Source organism: Malania oleifera, chromosome 9, assembly GCF_029873635.1.
Source record: "Malania oleifera isolate guangnan ecotype guangnan chromosome 9, ASM2987363v1, whole genome shotgun sequence".
Classification (NCBI taxonomy): Eukaryota; Viridiplantae; Streptophyta; class Magnoliopsida; order Santalales; family Ximeniaceae; genus Malania; species Malania oleifera.
Window position 1 is genome coordinate 14,102,457 of NC_080425.1, and position 23,094 is coordinate 14,125,550.

At 41.5% G+C, this 23,094-nt stretch overlaps 1 protein-coding gene and 1 long non-coding RNA gene across 3 annotated transcripts in view; both read left to right on the top strand.

The window, feature by feature from the left end:
- The first annotated feature begins 1,615 nt into the window (after positions 1–1,615).
- LOC131164580 (uncharacterized) overlaps positions 1,616–23,094 on the top strand; it is a 54,034-nt gene continuing 32,555 nt past the window's right edge. The window contains exons 1-4 of the mRNA XM_058121875.1: positions 1,616–2,406; positions 3,433–3,469; positions 16,278–16,514; positions 17,168–17,215. Coding sequence (XP_057977858.1) covers positions 2,072–2,406; positions 3,433–3,469; positions 16,278–16,514; positions 17,168–17,215 — 657 coding nt within the window. The 5' untranslated portion in view covers positions 1,616–2,071. The remainder of the gene's footprint in view (positions 2,407–3,432; positions 3,470–16,277; positions 16,515–17,167; positions 17,216–23,094) is intronic.
- Positions 5,327–8,629, top strand: LOC131164581 (uncharacterized). 2 transcript variants are annotated; one of them, XR_009139285.1, is made up of 3 exons: positions 5,327–7,497; positions 7,627–7,888; positions 8,046–8,629. It is a non-coding gene; the product is annotated as an uncharacterized LOC131164581 (long non-coding RNA). The 2 variants fall into 2 exon arrangements; XR_009139284.1 differs by having other exon boundaries at positions 7,064–7,888.

Genomic DNA, 23,094 nt, shown 5'->3' on the forward strand with positions numbered 1-23,094 from the left:
AAGTAATTGCTTTCACAGGCTCGAGGTCCACATCCCTATCTCAAGAGATTGTAGAATTGACCATCTTAAATATCAAAATTAGCCCTCAAATTTATGAGGTAAGTTCACTGAAAACTAATTTGTGTAATTAGTTCAAATTTGGATTATTTTTATTTTACTACTTGACGGAGATCATAGTAGCATTATTCTTGTAATTTTTTGTTTTGGATTTCTTTTTTGTTAATATTTTTATGAAATATCTAGGGAATATTTCTAGGAAATTAGGGTTTCAAGTTTAGAAAGAGTATATATGGTTTTAATTTAAGCCCCAAGTCATCAAATTCCTTAATACCTAGTCACGCACTTTTAATTAAATTGAGTTTTTGTTATGTGTGCTTATAGACATTTTGATCCTTTGCAAGAATTGCCCTTCCCTTCCATGCACTCCATTTTCCTCTCTCTCTCTCTCTCTCTCTCTCTCTCTCTCTCTCTCTCTCTCACACACACACACACACACACACACACACACACATATGTTCTCTTTCGCATCTCTCTATTAGTTGGTATTGAAGTCAAAAGTTGATCCAAAATCTATCATGATCACTTTTTACTCATATCGTTGATTGGTTGTGAAAGAAATAAACAATATCGAGATCTTGCATCGTTGATTATTCATGAGAGAAATCAACAATCATCCGCAACCCACTACTATCAACCTTAGTTTTATGAGAAAAAACGCAAAATTTTTTCCCCTCAATCATCATCATCTTCAATTGAACCTTTACCATCTACTCAGCACCTTTTCTCTTTTCCTATTTATGTAATCTTAACCTCGACTTATTGCTTAGACTCGTAACTCTTCCAATTGTCATTGCCTGACAATTGTCATCGTCATCATTGCCATTATCATCCAACATCTCATATGCACTTATCTTTAGAAGGCCAATCACAAGAAAAAAAAAAAAAAAAAGGGAAAATAGTGAAAGTGGAGTGATTTCTCAATTATTATGACAATAGTTAGAGAAAGAAAAAATCTATAATACCTACTTGTAATGCAATTTTTGTACTTTAATTAGGGTAGAATTATGAATTAAAATTTTAAAATATTTTTATAGATATAGTGATCCCTTCCGAGCATCTTTTTCCCTTCTTTACTTATTTCTTTCATTTTAATCCCTTTATTTCTGAATCGCACTTGTCTAGCATATCAATATCATCGTAAATGCTTTCTTCATTCTACACATATCAATTAAATGCACATAATTATACGAAATTATATTGAGATATGAACCAAGCTTGGATTTTGCTACAAGTGGGTTTCGGTTTTGAGTGGCTTTGTTGTGAGGTTTTTTTCCCTACACTTTTGTGAAAGCAGCAGAGGGAGAAAAGTGAAATTATGAAACCCATGGAGTGCGAAAGTGAAATTGTAAGAATCTTGAAGGACTCCTCCGAAACTTCACTCTTTTCCAATGCAACATCCACAGGGTCAGGTGAGAAACAAATTTTGTTTTTCTCTAAAAGCGAGTTCGTGTTAGTCATAGACACACGGGAGCGTATGCACTGCATAGGAAAGTGGGAAGCGGCCAAAAAGTGTGCTCCATTAGAGAGATCGATATTGACCACCAAACCCTGTGGCCCTCCCTCTGCACACTGACATATATAATGAAGTCATGAACCTGAACCCAGCAGTCCTCGGGTTTTTCTCTAGCTTAGCCACGCTCTTCCCCGACCTTCGTCACTGGGCTCTGTCCCTCCCTCTCTCTCTCTCTCTCTCTTCTCCCATAAACTTCCATGCTCTTACACAGATTTAGCAAGGCAATCAGAAAACGTAACGCCAACGTACTGGCCACACTTTCCACCACACCACAACTACCCCTGTGCAGCTCATGAACCCCATCCTTCATTTCCTAGCTATTCCCTTACCAAACCCATAAACGCTCCTCAACAAGCTCGTAAACTACCCCATTTCACAGCAAGCCCATAAACCCCCCCAGACTCTGTTTTCTGTGTCTGCTTCTCTCTCTGTACAGTCCTTCACATGCATTCAAGCCGTCAATGAATTGGGTCTCTGCGTTTCATCATCTGGGGGGGAATGGGGTGCATGTTTTCTCGTCTGGCGGCGAAGTTCGCCTTCTTTCCGCCCTCTCCGGCGACCTATGCGGTGAAGAAGCGCGAGGACGGAAAGCTCGTGGCTGTTTCAGCGATGAACTCGCCGTCGATGCCGCCGGCGTTCCCACACGGCGACGACAACTCTCTCGATGTTTTGCTTCTAGACACTAAGCAGGGGAACAGGATTGTTGCCTTTTATCTGAGAAACCCTTATGCTCGCCTCACTCTGCTTTACTCTCATGGCAATGCTGCGGACCTTGGCCAGCTGTACGATCTCTTTGTGCAGCTCAAGGTCAATCTCAGAGTTAATCTCATGGGGTTAGTGCTCTTCTACCACTATTAATGAATCTTGTGTTGGAGATGACTATTTTTCTCTCTAATCTACGGAGTGAGCAAATCTTATTACCTTTTTTTTTTTCGTCTCCTCTTTTTGAAAATTTTCAGTTTCACATGAATGGATTCCCGCTTTTCCCATGTGGCGATTTGTCTTTTAATCTTTATCTCCGTTGGATCTTCTGGTTTATGTTTAAAATACGTTGCTTTTTAGTCTGATGCAGTTTTGCGGTTTACCTTCCGTTGCTGCCCTCAGATCTGTAATCTGTGCTATTTATTTATAGTTAAATATATGAGCCTTCTGCATATTTACTTTGAGATGGGTTTTCCTGTTCAACAAGGTGAAAGTAAAGAAGGTGGGTTAATGGTTACCTAATTGATGAACAGTGTTTTCCGACTTTTTTTTCTTTATGGTATTTAATTTTTATATTTTTGGGGTTTGAAGTGATTGATTTTGACTGCTGAGCTTGGATGGAGACGGCGCTCAGTTTCTCCTTGAAAGTTGTGCCGTAGGTGACATGTTAAGATATAATCTGTCGACTACTTTCGTATCGATCTAGTAAATTTCTTGCAATGGAAATTTGCTTTTTGCTTGCGGTCACTTTATGACTTTAGAGCAGGCGATACTCCACGATTCTTCTTTTCATTATACTTCAAATATACGACCCTTGTATATACTACGTTTTTATTTTTATTTTTTCCCTTTTAATCTTGAAATCCGTTGTCCGAGTTTATGAGATTGACATAGTAAAGCATATTTAATTTATCCATTTGGGTGTCGTTCAACTGTTTCTCTCTACGCCACTTTTGATCCCAAGAGATTCAACCAATTCTGGATTTTAGTTACTGGGTCTTCATTCTGGTTTGCATTTGCCTCCTTTTTTTTGGGTGCAAATAATGAATTTTCACCTTTGTGTTTTTGGTTTTTTCCTTGAATTGCCCACGTATGCACCGTCATTATCTTTATTTGGCAGTATTTGATGTTCCATATCTTGATTTTAATATATGCAGATACGACTACTCTGGTTATGGAGGCTCTAGTGGTAAGGTAAGAGTTTTTTTTTCCCCTTCCTCTGAAGCCAAATAATGATTTTGTAGTTATATTAACATCTGCTACCACTGCAAATTTGATAACGTAATACCAGCAGTTTCCCTTCATATTGGCATCCCTGTTGATGTTATGCCAATCGAAACTTCATTTCTGGGTATCCAACCAGGTAATGGTAGCAAATTAGAATACCATAATAATTAAGAGTGTGTGTTAGCGCAAGGTCTTCTCTTGTTTCCAAATCCTCAATGCTAATTTGAGGTGTTTCTGAGTTTAAAAGTAGAAAATTACAAAAAAAAAAAAAAAAACAATTTTTAATGTATTGTAAGCAAATAGGCCAAAGTAAATAATATATTATGGTAATATGAAACAAAATTTAAGATAACATTGGATTTTATTTTTGGAAAATGGGAAATGCATTAAAATGCTAGTTATTTTTATTATGAATCTGTCAATCTTCGAAACATAGTAATAAGCCTCTCTTAAAAAAAATGAAACAAAACCATGTAGTTTTTTCCTTATCCCTTTCCTAAATTAAGAAACTAAAAGATCCCCTCTTCTCACTTGCTACCCTCGACATGGTTTTTCGGAGAATCTCCAGTACTCTCTCTCTCACAATGAACGGGCTGCACTGTGATCACCACCACCACCGGCTATTTTTCCCTAAGCCCCTCATCTCTCTCTCTCTCTCAGTGTTTGGTTGTGTTGCGGGATAAAATTGGCGGTGACCGGTGGGATTGCTCTCCGACTTTCATTGACTTGAAAAGGGGAAAAGAAAAAAGACTTGGAGGACCCGGGTTGTACTCTGGGGGGACTGTTGCGGGATAAAATCGGCAGTGACCAACGGGACTGCTCTCCGACCTCCGTTGACCTGAAAAGGAGAAAAGGAAAAAAAGTTTGGAGGACTCGAGGTGTAGTTCGAGGGATCACTTTGATGCTTAATTAAGGAAAATGCTTCAAAGAGGTTAAATATAATAGTAAGAATGGGTGCTGAATGACTTACTTTGTCCTCGTCCCTGTGTCCTTTCTTATAGTGGTTAGAGTTGACCCAAGGGGGTATGACCATTTATTGGCTAGTTATGGTGTGGGCGTGAATCGCTGTGGCCTTTAAGGAGCTGATGATAGCTTTTAATGGCACGGGCGTGGATCGCTCTGGTGTGCATGGAGTAGAATTCTCAAGAATAGCTGCCCTTGGGCAATAATGACCTTGATCATGGCTGTTCCTTAATACTCCATTATGATAGATGAATTGTTTTAGGGCTAGTATATTTGGGACATATCAGTTGTCTCCTCCCTTAGTTTCAAATTTCTAGAAGGAATTTTAAAAGTTGCTGTCTTCTCATATATATCAGTTGTCCTCCCCTTATTATTATTATTATTATTATTATTATTATTATTATTATTATTATTATTTTTTAAGGAATATCTGTTGCTCGGCTGGTTGACGTCAACCTGGTTCGGCTGATCCGAGCCGATGGTGGGGCTCAAACGGCTTGCTAAGCCGAGGGGGAGTGATACAACTTTTTCGAGTCGATCTGAGAGGGGTCGACTGATCCGAGCCGACGATGGGGCTCGAACGGCTTGTTGAGCCAGTCCTGACGAGATTTGGTTGATTTGAGCCGTAGTGACGCGCTGCTTATGTCGAGCTGATTGTTTTTGAATCATCATTCTCGAGGATTTGTGCTGAGCAGACATTTCCGACTAGCTCTGTTCGCTCGTTTGTGCCAAGTAGATCCTTCCGACCAGATTTTGCCGAGCAACCTCATGGGGGAATTTTGTTCCCCCCTGGCCCTTGCCGAGCAGCTTCTTGAGGCTTTGCTTTGAGCAAATTCTGCCGAGCAACTTTCTTGGTGGCATTTTGCTCCGGCTAGATTTTGCCAAGCTGATCTTGATGACACTTTCTTCTGAGCTGTTCTTTTGGAGTATTTTTTGTCGCGCTATTTTTTGAAGCATTTCATGGCACTCTTTGTCGAGCTTTTTGTGGCGGGTTGCTCTCCCTAGCATCTGTTGCCGAGCTGGTTGTGCCAAGCTGCTCTTTGAGGTGGTTTTTTTTTTTTCTTTTTTTTTGCCGAGCTGCCCTTCGAGTTACTTTTTGTCGAACTGTTTGGCCGAGTTGATCTTCGAGGCAATACTTGCCGAGTTGGCTGTGCCGAGCCACCCTTCGAGGCACTTTATGCCAAGCTGCCCTTTGAGGCACTTTTTGCCGAGCTATTCTTCGAGACATTTTTTGTTGAGTTAGGCTTAATGGCTTTTCTTACTGAGTTGGCTGTGCTGAGTTGTTCTTCAAGGCACTTTTTGCCGAGTTAGTTGTTCTGAGTTGCTCTTCGAGGCATTTTTTGTCGAGCTGGTTTGTGTCAAACCGCTCTTAATGGCTTTTCTTGCTGAGTTGGCTGTGCTAAGCTACTCTTTGAGGCACTTTTTGCCGAGCTAGCTGTGCCGAGCTGCTCTTCGAGGCATTTTTGCTAAGCTACACTCTTTGTTTGCATGTGAGCTTTGTTCTGCTAATGAGCTCTGCTAATTTGTTAGCTGTTGTGCGGCCTCACGAGCTGTGCTCGTCAATTGGGTCTTATTTGTCTAATGAGTTGTGCTTATTTGTTGGGTTGTTGTGTAGCCTCACGAGCTGTGCTCGTTAATCGGGCCTTGTTTGCCTAGTGAGGTGTGCTCATTTGTTGGGCTGTTGCGCGGCCTTATGAGTTGTGCTCGTCAATTAGGCCTTGTTTGCCTAATGGGCAGTCAATCTGACCGCTTTGAAGCGAGTTGAAGTTTTTTTCGATGTCCGCCGTCTTGCAAAATTTTAATAAATACTTGTCAAATCGGTTGTACCTCGAGAAGTAAAAAATTCTAGCACCATGTCAGCGTATGTATGGGGATTTGATATCTTTTCCCTTGAGATGCACACCTTGTTGATGCGTTCCCGGCTTCTTGAGATGCTAATTTTCTCGGGGATTCATGTAGGCTTTCTATATAAAGGTCGTGGGCTCCCTCATTTGCTTCTCATCTCATCCAAGGGACCTTTTTGGCTTCTAGGTACGCTCTCCTTCTACCCTTGGCTGCTTTTCTCTGCTTTTGTGTGACATTGTATGTTTGTCTTGTTCTTCATGTTCTTCGTTGTTCTTATGAGAAGTTTGCTTTTTTGATCTTTTTCTGCATAGTGTCTGTCATGTTTTTATACAAAATCTACTCGTTTGATCTTGTTTCGCACAGTATCTTCTGTGTTTTTGTGGGAAGTTCACCTGTTTGATCTATTTGTATACTTGCATAAATTGCTTGTTTCGTATTTCGATTTTGTCATGGAGTTCTCGGCTCCCCCAGCGAGGGCTCCCGTCACGGTGAGGAGTGCTAGGTGTGATTTGTCCTCCTCAGACATACAGAATGTCCGCTACTTCTTTGCTATTCCTGCAAACATTAGTATTAGGTTACCTACTAGCTCGGAGTCGGCTCTTGATCCTAGCCCCAGTGAACTCTATTTGTAAACAGACTATTTGGACTTAGGACTTAGACTTCCTTTTCTTCCTTTCATTTCTGAGGTGTTACGTTTTTACTGCATAGCCCCTTTGCAGCTTATTCTGAACTTGTACCTTTCTATGGTGTGTTTTGCTGTCCTCCTGCTCAGAAAAGGTCATCAGCCCACAGTGTCTCTTTCAGAGCTGCTTCCAGATGAGGACGCACTTTGTGGAGAAGGAACTATACTACTTCAACTTTTTGTCGGATTATAAACTTTTTACTTTGGGCAGCTCTTCTATTCACGATTGGAAGTTTCGATACTTCTTTGCATCCGGAGAGTTGAATCATATTGGGCCTCGCGTTTGGTCTGCTCCTCTTAATGGTGATGTTCTCTTCACTTTATTTACTTACTACGTATGTAGGAGTTATGTGTAGGTACATGTTGCTTACTTGTTTTTTCGTTTTCTTTTAGCTCGGGTGCGTCATATACTTCCGACGCTGTCTCCCGCTGAGCAGGCCACTCTAAAAGAGCTACGAGCCCTTGGTCGACAAGGGATAGTCCCTCACGAGGAGCTGCTCAAGGAGTGAGTCTTTTGTGTAGTGAGGGACTGGCCCCGTTTCTCCAAGTCTTATCTTATCTTTGATCTCATGATGTATATATTTGAATGTCCCTGCGGTTTTTTGTAGTCTTACCTCTTGTTCTCCCTTTGCAGATATAGAGTTTAACAAGTACGAATTTCTCATGGGTGAAGCTAAGAAACAAAGGGCGAGCAGGAGTACGAAGAAGAGGAAGGAGCTCGAGGGGGAGCTGTCTCAGAGGGAAGCGGCCATTGTAAGCGAGAGTGAGCCTCTTGCTGCGTAGAATGTTGCGGCAGCGCATCTTCCTAGTCCGACCGTGTTTAATGAAGCTATCTTTCCCGAGCCGACCCGTTCTGCTCCTGCGCTGCATAGGGCGGTTCACTTGGAGGATTTTGTGTAAGCGCAATGTTCCCTTCCAAACATTCTTTCTGAAAAGATTAGACATACCACATACCAAGTACCTTTGAAACTCATGTTTTTTGACTGTGCCTGTCCATCTCCCCCCTTTCTCCTTAGAATTTTTAACTTGTTCTTTCCTTTTGTTTGTTCTCAGTTGGCGACCATGACCTTGGCCGAGGAAAAAAAGGTTACCGAGATGTACCGGCAGACCTTGGATGCCAGAGAAAAGTACGTTGTTGCCCAGAATGATCCCCGTGAGGCCAAGTTTCGCGAGCGGGTCCTTTAGGAAGAAATTGAAAGGATCTGAAAGGAGGAGGTTCTTGCTGCTGCTACGGTTCTTGCTGCTGATGCTGTCAGAGCTGCGGTGAGGGAGTATAAGGATTCATCATGGTTCATCATGGACACTGCCAAAACTTATCGTGTAGGTTTCAGGAGGTGCTGGGAGCAGGTCAGGACCATGCACCCTGACCTTCTTGGTGGTGTGTGTTCACATGGGTACGGTCGTGAGAGTCCTGAGTTCGTAGACGAGATGAACGAGGTGGATGAGGTGGAGAAAGAGGTTGCAGAGGGAGGCAAAGCCAACTGATCTACTGAATAGTCCAACTTCATAGTTTTATTCAATATGATGTAATGCACTTTTGAGTTTCTTGGTTGTACAACTTTTGTATTTGAGACTTACTATTCCGTTGTACAACAGTTGGTGAAATGAAAAAGTCAAAGAGTAATATTTTTTCAGCACATTAAAGTTCCATGTATTTTTCAACTCCTTTGTCTCTACGTCCTCCAATTTGTATGTCCCCGACTTTATTTCCGCTGTAACTCGGTATGGTCCCTCCTAGTTCGGTTTTAGCTTGTTAGATCTTGGTTCTGCTGGGCTGGTTCGCGCCTTCCCGAGGACTAGATCTTTGGGGTGGAACGTTTGCACTCTTACGCAATTATTGTAGTACTTCACCACCTTTTGCTGGTATATTGCAATTCTCACACGCGCCTGCTCTTGCCTCTTCTCTAGGAGGTCTATCTCTGCCTAGAGCTCTTCATTGTTGTCTTGCTTGTGAAAGTATTGTCTTCGCTAAGAGGGGATCCCCACTTCAATAGGGATAATGACTTCTACTCCAAATGCGGGCATAAATGGGGTTTCCCCTGTCGCTGCTCGTTGGGTAGTGTGGTATGTCTAGATTATAGAGGGGAGCTCTTCCACTCACCTACCTTGCGCAGACTTGAGTTGTGTCCTTAAACTGTGTAGTATCGTTTGGTTCATGTTTTTCACATAACTATTACTTTGAGGATGTGCTACTGATGTGAACAAGAGTTTAATGGACTGGTCGGAGCAGAATTTCTTGAAGACTCATTATTGAACTGTCTCTTGTGGTCCGTGACTATGGCCCATGGGATTCCGAACCGGCAAACCACCGACGTCCACACAAATCGTGTGATGTTCCGCTCGATTATGTGAGGTAGGGCTTCGACCTCTACCCACTTTGTGAAGTAATCAATTGCCACCAACAGAAATTTCCATTGCCCGGTTGCTTGAGGTAGTGGCTTCAAGATATCTAGTCCCCACTGAGCTAAGGGGTAAGGACTGGTCAAATGGGAGAGGAGATTGGATGACATGTGTGGTATTCCCGCGCATCCGCTAGCACTTGTCACACTGTTTGACGAACTCGACTGCGTCCTTTCTCATCGTGGGCTAGTAGAATCCTTTTCGTAAGGCTTTGTGAACTAGAGCTCTGCTGGCTAGATGATTTCTGCATACCCCTTCGTGGATCTCCCTTAGTGCGTATTCTCTTTATTCATCACTTAGGCGCCGCAGGTATGGCAGCGTTAAGGACCGCCTGTACAACTCTTTGTCTATGAGTGTGTACCTTGGTGCCTTCCTCCTCATCTTTAGAGATTTCTTCTTGTCCTCTTGTAGGGATTTGTTGGGAGGTATCGCAGAAGAGGAGCTCTCCAATCCCCCTCGTTGACTTCAGATGTCAGCAAATCTACACTGCCCTCCTCGTATGAGGGTTTTCCGACTCGCTCTAGGTAAATAGCATCCATCCATTTTGGGTCTGTGGCTGAGGTTAATCTTGCTAATGCATCAGCCTTTGCGTTTTCGACCCTTGGCACGCGCTTTATATCGAAATGAGCGACTGCTTTAGCTTATTCTTGGGTCTTGGTTAGATACTTCTTCATTTTCTGATCCCTAGCCTCAAATTCTCCTTTCACCTGCTCCACCACTAACTGGGAATCACTTGATACCTTAATTTGTGCTACCGTTAGTGTCTCCGCCAAGCGTAGCCCTGCTAGCAGAGCTTCATACTCAGCATCATTATTTGTTGCTGAGAACTCAAACTTTGGTGCATATAGGGTCTCCGTATCGTTCGGTGCCGTGAGGATAAAGCCCGCTCCTCCTCCAGCTGCGTTAGATGACCTGTCAACGCGTAGCGTCCATATCTTTGATTTTTCATTTGTCTCGGGGATCGTTCGACTGTGAAGTCAGCTAGTACTTGGGCCTTGACGGCAAACCTTAGTAGGTACTGTATGTCGAACTCGCCCAACTCAATTGACCACTTCTTTATCCTTCCTGAGCTCTTTGGCCGTTGGAAGATTTGCCTCAATGGTTGGTTTGTCAACACAATTACCTTGTGCGCCTGAAAGTAAGGCCTCAATTTCCGTGTAGCACACATGATGGAAAAGGCTGCCTTTTTTGCTTTATTGTAATTCTTCTAAACTCCGCTCAGCACCTTGCTAGTGTGGTATATGGGTTTGTGTTGCCTACCTTCTTCTCGGACTAGGACCGAGCTGATCGCATTTGGAGTCGAAGTTATATACAGGTAAAGGTCTTCTCCTGCCTTTGCCTTTGTTAGTAGCCGCCGGGGTGGGGGGGGAGCCGAGATACTGTTTGAGTTGTTTAACGGCTTTATTTTGCTCCTCCTCACATTGAAATCCTCCTTTCTTCCCTAGTGCCTTGAAAAAGGGTAGGCCCTTTTCCCTCGAGCAGGAGACAAATCTGCTCAGAGAGGCTATTCATCCTGTCAAGATTTGGATTTCCTTCTTTGTTTGAGGGGCCTGCATTTCTAGCAGCGCCCTTATTTTGTCCGGGCTGGCTTCTATCCCTCTACGTGTCACCATGAACCCAAGAAAATACTATTGAATTTTTCATTTCACCAAATGTTGTACAACGGAATAGTAAGTCTCAAATACAAAAGTTGTATCACCAAGAAACTCAAAAGTGCATTACATCATATTGAATAAAACTATGGAGTTGGACTATTCAGTAAATCAGTTGGCTCTGCTTCCCTTCGCAACCTCCTCTTCCTCTGCCTCATCCTCCTTATCCATCTAGTCTACAGACTCAGGACTCTCACGACCGTACCCATGTGAACACACACCATCCAGAGGAAGGTCAAGGTGCATGGTCCTGACCTGCTCCCGGGACCTCCTGAAACCTACACGATAAGTCTTGGCGGTGTCCATGACGAACCGTGATGAATCCTTATACTCCCTCACTGTAGCTCTGGCAGCATCAACAACAGCAACCACAACAGCAGGAGGAGCCTCCTCCCTTTGGATCCTTTCAATTTCTTCTTGAAGGGCTCGCTTGCGAAGCTCAGCCTCATGAAGATCATTCTAGGCAACAATATACTTTTCTTTGGCATCTAAGGTCTGCTTGTACATCTTGGTAACCTTTTCTTCTTGAGCCAAGGCCATGGTCGCCAGCTGAACAAACAAAAGGGAAGAACAAGTTAAAAATTCTAAGGAGAAAGGGGGGAGATGGACAGGCACAGTCAAAAAACATGAGTTTCAAAGGTACTTGGTATGTGGTATGTCTAATCTTTGCGGAAAGGGCATCTGGAAGGGAACATTGAGCTTGCACAAAATCCTCCAAGTGAACCGCCCTATGCAGCGCAGAAGCAGAACGGGTCGGCTCGTGAAAGATAGCTTCATTAAACACGGCCGGGTCAGGAGGATGTGTCGTCGCAACATTCTCCGCATCAGGAGGCTCACTCTTGCCTACAGTGGTTGCTTCCCTCTGAGACGACTCCCCTTCGAGCTCCTTCCTCTTCTTCTTGCTCCTGCTCGCCCTTTGTTTCTTAGTTTCGCCCATGAGAGATTCGTACTTGTTAAACTCTATATCTGCAAAGGGAGAAGAGGAGGTAAGAGTACAGAAAACCGCAGGGACATCCGGATATATACATCATGAGATCAAGTGTAAGATAAGACTTGGAGAAACGGGGTTGATCCCTCACTGCACAAGGACTAGCTCCTTGAGTAGCTCCTTGTGAGGGACTATCCCTTGTCGACCAAGGGCTCGTAGCTCTTTTAAGGTGGTCTGCTCAACGAGAGACAATGTCGGAAGAATATGTCGCACCCGAGCTAAAAGAAAAAGAAAAAACAGGTAAGCAACATGTTCCTACACATAGCTCGTGCATGCGTAGTAAGTAAATAAAGTGAAGAGAACATCACCATAAAGAGGAGTAGACCAAACGCGAGGCCCTGTATAATTCAACTCCCCGGATGCAAAGAAGTACCGAGACTTCCAATTGTGAATGGAAGAGTTGCCTGGAGTAAAGAGTTTATAGTCGGACAAAGAGTTGAAATAGTACAATTCATTCTCCACAGAGTGCGTCCTCATCTCGAAGCAGCTTTGAAAGAGAAGTGCTGTGAGCTGATGACCTTTTCTGAGCAGGGGGATAGCAAAACAAGTAAGAGAAAAGTACGAGTTCGGAACAAGCTTCGAGGGGGCTATGCGGTAAAAACGTAAGACCTCAGAAATGAAAGGGAGAAAAGGAAGTCTAAGCCCGAAGTCCAAATAGTCGGTATACAAACAAAGTTCACTGGGGCTACGATCAGGAGCCGACTCCGAGCTAGTAGGTAACCTAATACTAATGTTTGCACGAATAGCAAATAAATAGCAGACATTTTGTATATTTGAGGAGGACAAATCGCATCGAGCACTCCTCACCGTGATGGGAGCCCTCGCTGGGGGTGCCGAAGACTCCATGACAAAATCGAAATACGAAACAAACAATTTATGCAAGTATACAAATAGATCAAACAGGTGAACTTCCCACAAAAACACAGAAGATACTGTGCGAAACAAGATCAAATAGGTAGATTTTGGATAAAAACACGACAGACACTATGCAAAAAAAATCAAAAAGGCAAACTTCTCATAAGAACAACGAAGAACATGAACAACAAGACAAACATACGATGCCACACAAAAGTGGAGAAAAACAACCAAGGAAAGGGTAGCAGGAGAGCGTACCTAACAGACAGAAGGGACCCTTTGGGTGAGATGAGGAGCAAATGAGGGAGTCCACGACCTTTATATTGATAGCCTACACGGATCCCCGAGAAAATTAGCATCTCAAGAAGGCGGGAACACATCAACAAGGTGTGCGTCTTGAGGGCAAAGGTATCAAATCCCTGTACATACGCTGACGTGGTGCTTGAATTCTTGATTTCTCGAGCCACGACCGATTTGATAGGTACTTATTAAACTTTTGTAAGGTGGCGGACATCGGGAAAAGACTTCAACGTCGCTTCGAAGCGGTTAGACTGATTGCCCATTAGGCAAACAAGGCCCAATTGACAAGCATAGCTCGTGAGGCCGCGCAACAGCCTAACAAACGAGCACAGCTCATTAGGCAAACAAGGCCTAATTAACGAGCACAACTCTTGAGGCGCGCAACAGCCCAACACCCACAGACAAACAAAGAGCGCAACTTAGCAAAAGTGCCTCGAAGAGCAGGTTGGGACAACTAGCTCGACAAAAAGTTTCTCGAAGAGCAACTTAGCACAACCAGCTCGGCAAGAAAAGCCATTAAAAGCGGCTCGGCAAAAACCAGCTCGGCAAAAAATGCCTCGAAGAGTAGCTCGAGATAGCCAGCTCGGCAAAAAGTGCCTCGAAGAGCAATTCAGCACCACCAGCTTGGTAAGAAAAGCCATTAAGACTAGTTCGGGAAAAACCAGCTTGGTTAAAAATGCCTCGAAGAGCAGCTCAGCACAGTTAGCTCGGTAAAAAGTGGCTCGAAGGGCAGCTCGGCATAGCTAGCTCGGCAAATATTGCCTCGAAGAGCAGCTCGGTAAAAAAAAGGCTTGATGAGTAGCTTGACACAATCAGCTCGGCAATAGATGCCAGGGAGGGCAGCCCGCCACAAACAACTCGGCAAAGAGTGCCTCGAAATGCTTCGAAAAATAGCGCGGTGGAAAATGCTCCAAAAGAATAGCTCGGAAGAAATTGTCATCAAGATCAGCTCTGCAAAATTTGGCTAGAGCAAAATGCCTCCAAGAGAATTGCTCAACCGAATTTGCTTAGAGCAAATCCTCGAGATGTTGCTTGGCAAGGGCCAAGGGGAACAAAATTCCCCCATGAGGTTGCTCGGAAAAATCTGGTAGGAAGGTTTTGCTCGGTACAAACCAGTGAACGGAGCTGGTTGGAAATGTCTGCTCGGCACAAGTCCTTAAGAATGGCGGTTCGGAAACAATCAGCTCGGCATAAGCGGCGCGTCATTGCGGCTTGGATCAAGTGAAACCTCGTCGGGACTGGCTCGACAAGCCGTTTGAGCCCCATTGTCTGCTTGGACTAGCCAACCTCCCTCAGATCGGCTTGGAAAAGCCATACCACTCCCCCCTCGGCTCGGCAAGCCGTTTGAGCCCCACCATCGACTTGGATCAGCCGAAGCAGGTTGAGGTCAGCCAACTGAGCAGCAGATATTCCTTATAATAATAATAATAATAATAATAATAATAAGGTAATAAGGGGTGGACAACTGATATATATGAGAAGAAGACACCGCAACTTTCAAAATTCATTCTGGAAATTTGAAACTAAGGGGGGACAACTGATATGCTCCAAATATACTATGCCTAAAACAATCCATCTACCATAATGGAGTATTAAGGAGCAGTCACGATCAAGGCCATTATTGCCCAATGGTAGCTGTTCTTGAGGAGTCAACTCCATGCACATCAGAGCTATCCACGCCCGTGCCATTAACAGCTATCATCAGCTCCTTAAAGGCTAGAGCGATTCACGCCCATGCCATAGCTAGCCAATAAATGGCCATACCCCCTCGGATCAACTCTAGCCACTATAAGAAGGGACACGGGGAAGAGGCCAAGGTAAGTCATTTAGCACCCATTCTTATTGTTGCATTTAGCCTCTCTGAAACATTTCCCTTAATTAGGCATGACAGTGATCCCCGGAGTACACCACGGGTCCTCGAAGCCTTTTTCCTTTTCACCTTTTTTGGTTAACGGAAGTCAAAGAGCAGTCCCGCTGGTCATCGCTGCTTTTATCCGGCAACAGGTTGCTTTGTAGTTGCCACCGACACAATACCACCATTGGCCACGACCCTAGGGTTCCTTGAGAAATATTGTTTAGAGTTTAAGTTATAACTACATTTGATTATGTTCGTCGCTTGACATGTTAATTACATATTTTTACCTTAAAACTACCGTGAATTGGTGAATTTAATTTTTTATTCTTAATTCATGTTCCTTGCATCCCATGGTGGAATTTATTTATAGACTAGTTGGTTGAATTGTTGAGCAATTAGCTGTTGAGATAAAATAGGAGAGCAAAAAGAATTACATTTATAATTTATTTTTGTTAAAAGAATTATATGTACAATTTATTTTGGTTCAAATAATTATATATAAAATTTATTTTTGTTCAAATAATTATATATAAAATTTATTTTTGTTATATTTTGAATTATAATTTTTATGAAAATATTCCATTGATAAAACTACGAACATGTATATTTCTGTGTTTAAAAAAAATTAAGTAGTCAATGTAAGTGGAAATGAAGATCTCTTGTCCTCTCCTAGGTTGTAGTTCTTTCTCTTCTCTTAGTATGTTTCATCTGCTGCGATAAAACAATGGAAATGATAGAAAACGAGGTGTAGCATTTTGGGGGTGACAGTTAAATTCTGGAACAAATTAGCTTGAGGGAAATTGATTCATGTGTAATTGTAGAAAAGGAAATAGAGAACCCCAGTTTCTATTTTATATTTCCCATTCGAGTTGAAATTTGGAAACATGCAATTCATGATGATCATGAATAGCAATTATAGGATTATATATGATAAATCTCTGCTTCTTTATATGAAGGGACTTGGTCTTCGACTCAAAGATCTGCTAAATTTATGATCTGGTGAATACTAAATGAAATACAACGGTACCATCTGCGAGAAACAAAGTTAGTAAATGCTTGGCTACAAAATCATTTGATGGAGTTGGTCTTTTACATAGTTGAGTTCCTGTAGGCATCTATGAATGGTGGATTGGCTAGCTCTTACTAGTTGGAGTTTCCTCTGGTTTAATATATCGTTTGAAAGGCATATCAATTGCACTATAAGTTCTTAATTGTGTTGTGTTCTTCTGCTTCAGCCAAGTGAATCCAATACATATGCGGATATAGAAGCAGTGTATGAATGTCTTGAGACTGAGTATGGAGTTGGCCAGGAAGACTTAATTTTATATGGACAGTCAGTTGGAAGTGGGCCAACCCTGCACCTGGCAGCTCGGTTGCCAAGGCTGAGAGGTGTAGTTCTGCATAGTGCTATTCTTTCTGGCCTTCGCGTGGTCTGCCATGTAAAGTTCACGCTTTGCTTTGACATGTATAAGGTGAGGACCTCATGTTAGTGAGCACTGTACCTTAATGTTGGTTAATTTATGGGGAATGTTCTGCCGATTGGGCAATTAGCATGTGTGTATATACAGCCACATCAGTTTGGTTTATATTCTAATATTTTTATTAAAGTCACTTTTATACCCTACAATTACTTTATTTGTTTTTAAGAATTCTAATTGTATCACTAGTTGGGGCTAAATTATCTCCTTGGTTCTAGTGAAAGACTTGGCCTCTTAATGAATTATCACATTGCAAGCAAAAAGTAAACAAAATTCTATGGATGTTGAGGTTATGGAAAATAATTAGGCAGACTGATTCAGACTTTTCTAGGCTGTTTAGCAAATGTCAGAATCAGACCATCCAATTAGCTCTCTGGTCTATCTGCAAATTTTTAATATATGTTTTTGAATCAGTTGGCCTTAAACCTGTGATTTATCATGGTCTGTGAAAACTTTCAAAAGGCTTGTGCTCTGTGACTCCATGTGTGCATGATACAACTGCTGGGTGCTAGTATGCTGATATATTGGTAACACCGTAATTGACCCTGTTAGACTGATCTAACAGCTAAGTTAAATTTGATGATCATGCATTGATTTTGGATTTTTATGCTTCATTTTTTAACCATTACTTGTCCTCGTAAATGCAGAACGTGGACAAAATCCGGAAGGTGAAGTGTCCGGTGCTAGTGATTCACGTAAGTACTCATGGACACTTAAATGATTACAAAGCTCTTATATTTTGGTAGTTTTCTTTGCCTTCTAAAGCTTGCTCAAAATTTAAGAACTTGAAACTTTGTATTCTAAATGCTTATATTTCTTTCGGGAAGTATGTTATCTTTTGGATGATTGTTGAAGCAATGAATTTTTATTTTTATCCTCTTAATTTTGTTCAATTGTATGATGGCATTTACACTGATGCATCATCCCATCAAATAAGGGTTGTTATCTATCCACCTTGTGGAATTTATCTTTGACCACAAACCATTACAATTTCTTGTGGAATTTATCTTTGACCAAAAACTTTTACAATTTAATGATTATGATTGGTGACCTACTGCTTTTCACTGCTTTGTTCTTCCCCCCCTCTCACCTGGGGATCATTGTGGTTGGCAAATGGGGGTGTGAAATTGTGTGTCAGTGCAAGATGGGAGTGCTTTCTTTTTTGAATTCTTGGGCATTTTAGTTTCATTTGTTTTTTGGGATTAATATTAGGTTAGAGCCATTTAATTGCAAACTGAATATCCGTCTTTGTGCCGATTATGTGCAAAAAAAAGGTATTTTTAGTCATTGGCCTATTGATTGAAGCAAAGGATATTCTTAGTTTTAGCTTCAGTACTGCCCTGTTTTACATTTGCTGGCAAGTTGGTGATTGTTTGGATCTCACTTTTGCAGTTCTTTTCTAAAAAATACTGAATTTATTAAGCGCTGATAACAAGTACTGTGCAAAAAAAGTGCTGAAGGTTGTAACTATTGTTTGGTTGCATTTAAAATTAAGTACTGATGAAATAAGTGGTGTTTGGACATTCAATTTATTATAAGTCCTGTGTGAATTTATATTTGTTATAGTGCATCAATAATAATTAATATGTTATAATACATAATAAATTATTATTTTCTAAATAATATTTTTAATTTACAATATTTGTATTTTTCTAATTAATAATTTAAATAATAATTATTTTAATTATAATTTTTAATTAACATTTAAATATTTTGTCTAATTAGGTATTTAGTTAAAAATTTTAATTAAAATTTTAAATATTTCCTCATTAACAAATTAATTAGAAAATTTGTGTGAAAGGGGAGAGGAGAATCTGGTGAGCAGCACCAAATCTGGCAGTAGACTGATGAGGGAGAGAGGCAAAGGTTGGGGGTGGGGGTGGTGCAATGGCATGGCAGAGCATAAACCACATCTGGCCATTGATGGTGGTCAAGGGCAGAGGACGAGGAAGAGGTTGGTGGCAAAGGCTTGAGATGGTGGCGGTGGTGCGATGAGGAGGAGGTCATTGAAGATGACTGAGGATGGAGGAAGAGGAGGAAGGAACGATGGTTGCATGAAGAGGAGGTCCTTGGGGTGGCCAAGGTGGGGGATGAGGAGGAGATGGTGGAGTAGCAACAACCTGCATATCACCACAATTGGGAGAGGGCTCGGTGAGGGGGGAGGAAGGAGAAAGAGAGAGGGAGAGAGCGATAGATAGATAAATGAGGGAAGTTACATATTTGTCCAGTTTTATTTGAAATTTACAGAATTGCCCCTGCATGTATTCAGTCCACTTTTGAGTTGCCAAAAAGCCATCTTCACTTGCTTTTCAAAATCCACTTCTAAGGTTCTTAAAAAAATAGTTTTAAAAAAGCACATTTGCAAAATACTTATTATAGTACAAGCCAAACACCACTCTTTCATGAAATTACTTATTTTAAGTCATAAGCACTTTTTTCAAGTGCTCCAAAATGGGAGCTTAGCTGTCTTAGTATTGGATTTTATTGTATTTGATTTGATTTGTTATGTATATTCAATTCTATTATATTGTTACTAATTACTACCGTATTGAGTTAGCTTTACCCCAATGTCTAAGTGATGTAGGAGAGGAAGCAGATGTTTGGTTGGATCATTTTGACCCAATTTGGAGAGCAAAATCAAAGAATATAATCAAGGGATTGTTGGGTTATGCGTATTTGAGGCTTCATTTGTAATATTGTGTTTTAAGGGTTGGTTTGTTATTTAATATTTTGTTTGGTGCATATGTGTAATTTCTTGTGTTTTAGGCTTTCTTATATGCAGGGTGTGAAAGCCATGTAGGAGTTAGTTTTTGTGAATTTGAATTGAGAATGGAATATGTTTCCCCCAATTGTATCCCTTTCTTCCTTTAATTTTCTTCGTCCTTCTTCCTCTTCCCTTCTCCCTGCAGTGCCTGCACTGCTGTTCTGTTCATTGCCCTTCACTCTTATTTCTCTCTCAAATTCCCTCGTTGCATTGGGCATACATTGCTGTTCTGCATCACTAAGATTTGTAACTATTGCATACTCTTGTATCTCTATTTAAACATGTCAATGAAGCAGAGGCAGTTGAGCCTCGCCGGAAATTTACCTGATTTCAGAGCATGGATCATAGTTCCCAAGCAAAAGGTATCAAAAATCTAATTTTATATTTCAACAAGCTCTGCCTTCCTAGCCTTGTGACTAAAGTTCATTTTGCCAAAGACACGACAACCAATGGCACTAATTGTCAATAAATTCAAGAGATCCTTCATCACCCTGTCACCTAAACTCCTCGGATAACTCATGACAAATTCTGGTTTTTGGTCTTCCTAATGTAGAAAATTACCCCACTTGCATCACATGATTGTTAACAAGCTTCAAACCAAGAATAAATTTGCTTTTCCTGACAAATCAGCCACAAGACTTGATGGTGACAGTTGAGGTGAACATACTTGGATGAAGTGTAACACAATGCTGCTATCTTGTATCTTCAGTTCCATTGCACTGGAGTCTAGAGCTCCATGATAGTGTAGCTTATTATGATGTTACCTGAGACATGATTGATCTGAAGGAGAGGTTCTCACAAGGTAATGCCCCCCCGCCCTCTCATTCTGAAATTGAAGTGTCAAATAGCTAATGGATAACATGAGGAATTGATTGCTGCTTTCTTTATGCCATGCTGAAATGTATGTGGGACGAACTTTTTTAGCTGAATTTGGACTTATACTCAACCACCCAAAAGTGTGCATAAATTTTGGAGATATGGAACGGTGTCTTACAACCCCCACCCTCCCCCTCAAACTCACACAACCAATATGGGATGACTTCAACAAGGCTATTGCGGAATGCATTTTGTATGAAACGACAACTTGCGCACACCATTATCCACAAGTGCACACGATTTTTGAAGACGAAGAATGCCTTAAAATTGCTACTTATTTTATTGTACGTAATTGCACTTGGTGCTGCAAAGGAATTTGTTGCCAAAAGATATGGGGAAAAAGTTAATCAATTCCTTGTGGGATTGAATGACACCTATTGCATGGTGCAAGAGAGGAGAACCAGCTATGGTTCTGTTTAAAAAATAAACCTCATCTATTTAAATTGCGGCCTTTTCTCTAAAGAATTCTATAAACTTTCACTCTAACAAAATTTGTTGTAGTGTAGATGAAGGTAGATAATTTCCCTCCCATATTGGCTAGCAAGCCTCTCTTAATACCTCGATGGCCAACATCAATTGCAGAAAATTTCGGATATGTAGAATCCTCCTTTGCTTGATGGGATGGAGAAAAAGCACCACAACCATATTGAAGAAGGTATCCATGTCATCCTCCCCCCCCCCCCCCCCTCTTTTTATTTGTGAATCTAGAAGGATGTTAATGTAAAAATCCTGAGTATTTTGGGGTAAATTAGCGAGGTATATATGTAAAGGATTGTATATTATTGAGAGAGATTCCTTTAGGAGGGAGATTGTTTCCATATTTAGAATTCCTGATTGTATTATAAATATTGCGTATTGGCTTGTACAAAATTATTCAAGAAATACAGAAAACCTATTCTGATTTCATGGCATCAGAGCTAGGGTTTCTAGACCTAGTTAGCAATGGTAGACGGCGCTGTCAACAACAGAGGGTCAAGCACCTCTGAAGCTCTCGACGGCGAGATTAAAGCCACCTCCATCGTGGGTTCGAATGGTCTAGACAACTCCTTTCCGCTCTTGGTGGAGAGATTAAACAGAAAAAAATTCCGTGAATGGGCTCAGTCCATCAACCTTGTGATTGAAGACAAAGGAAGGTTGGGATACCTTACTGGCAAGAGGAAGAAGCCCACCTCAACCGATGCTGCAGCTCTGCAGAAGTGGAGGTCCGAGAACCCCATGGTGATTGAATGGCTCGTAAACCCCATAAAGCTCTCAATCGGCAAAACCTACTTGATCTTAGCAACAGCGAAGGATGTTTGGGATGCCGCCTGAGACGTACTCGGATGTCGAAAGCTACTCCCAGATCTTTGAGATAAAGACTCGACTATGGCAAATGCGGCAAGGAGAGAGAGACGTCATCGACTACTACATGGAGATGACGAATTTTTGGCAAGAGCTCGACCTGAGTGTTGAGGAAGAATGGGAATGCTTTGGGGATAGTACTCGCTACAAGAAGAGACTTGAGAACGAACAAGTCTTTGATTTCTTGGCTGGACTCAAATGCAACCTAGACGATGTGCGAGAAAGGATTCTCGGCTGACGCCCTCTACCTTCGACTCAGGAAGTCTTCTTGGAGGTGAGGCGTGAGGAAAGTCGTCGCAAAGTTAAGCGAAAGGCGCTGACCGAAAATAATGGGTCTGAGATTTCGGCCCTAATCTCGAGAACTCATGCGGGTATATACCAAAAGATGCAAAAAAGGAGACCATGGTGTGAGCACTGCCGCAAGCCGGGCCATTTTAAAGATAATTGCTGGGAAATACATGGGAAGCCTGTAGATTGGAAGCTGAGAAAAAATAAAAAAAATCGTGGTTATCAAGCTGCTATTGATAACCTAGCTGAGAAACCACAAGTGAGAAAAATAACAATTCCACTTCAAGTGGCGCATTCAGTCCAAAGCAGTTGGAGCAACTCTATAAAATGTTCTCTACCATTCAAGGATCAGGTTAGTCTTCCACAAGTATTCCCTCTGGTTCTTTAGCCCATTGAGGTAATTTTTTGACAGCCTTAAATACCATATCTCATTACAAATCGCCATGGATAATTGATTTTGGTGCCTTTGATCATACGACTGATTCTTATCATATGTTCTCATCTTGTTCACCATGTGATAGAAATTTGAAAGTTCAAATTGCAGATGGACCACTTTCATCTGTTGCAGACAAAGGGAGTATTCGAATCTCTGATTCTATAATTCTAAAATCTGTCCTACATGTCCCTAAGCTGTCTTGCAATTTGTTATCCATTAGGCCAATTGACAAAAGATTCCAATTGTTCTGCTAAGTTAGTTTCCTCACATTGTATTTTCCAGGACCTATCATCGAGGAAGACGGTTGGCAGTGCTAAGGCGTGTGAGGGACTCTACTACTTTGAGGAGGCAAATACGAGTGAATAATGCAAAACTGCTATTTGTGATTCTGCATCTGTTTCTAGAGATAGTGAAATTTTGTTATGACATTCTAGAATGGGTCATCCAAATTTTCAATACTTAAGACGTTTACTTCCTTTCATTTGTTCAAATAAAACGTCTTCTGAATTTTAGTGTGAGATTTGTGAACTTGCAAAACACCAACGTAATTCCTTTTCAAAGTTCACATACAAACCATCCAGACCTTTTACTATGATTCACAGTGATTTATAGGGGTCCTCACGCTCTTTTAATCGCACTTAAACGAAATGGTTTGCTACTTTTATTGATGATCATACACGTGTTTGTTGGGTTTACTTGTTGAAAGATAAAACTGAAGTCTGTTCTATTTTTGTCAGTTTCCACTCCATGATTCAGACACAATTCTAAACTCACATTCAAATTCTACTTACTAATAATGGTACAGAGTATTTCAATGATATCTTGGGACATTATCTTCAATAAAATGGAATTGTTCATCAAAGTTCCTA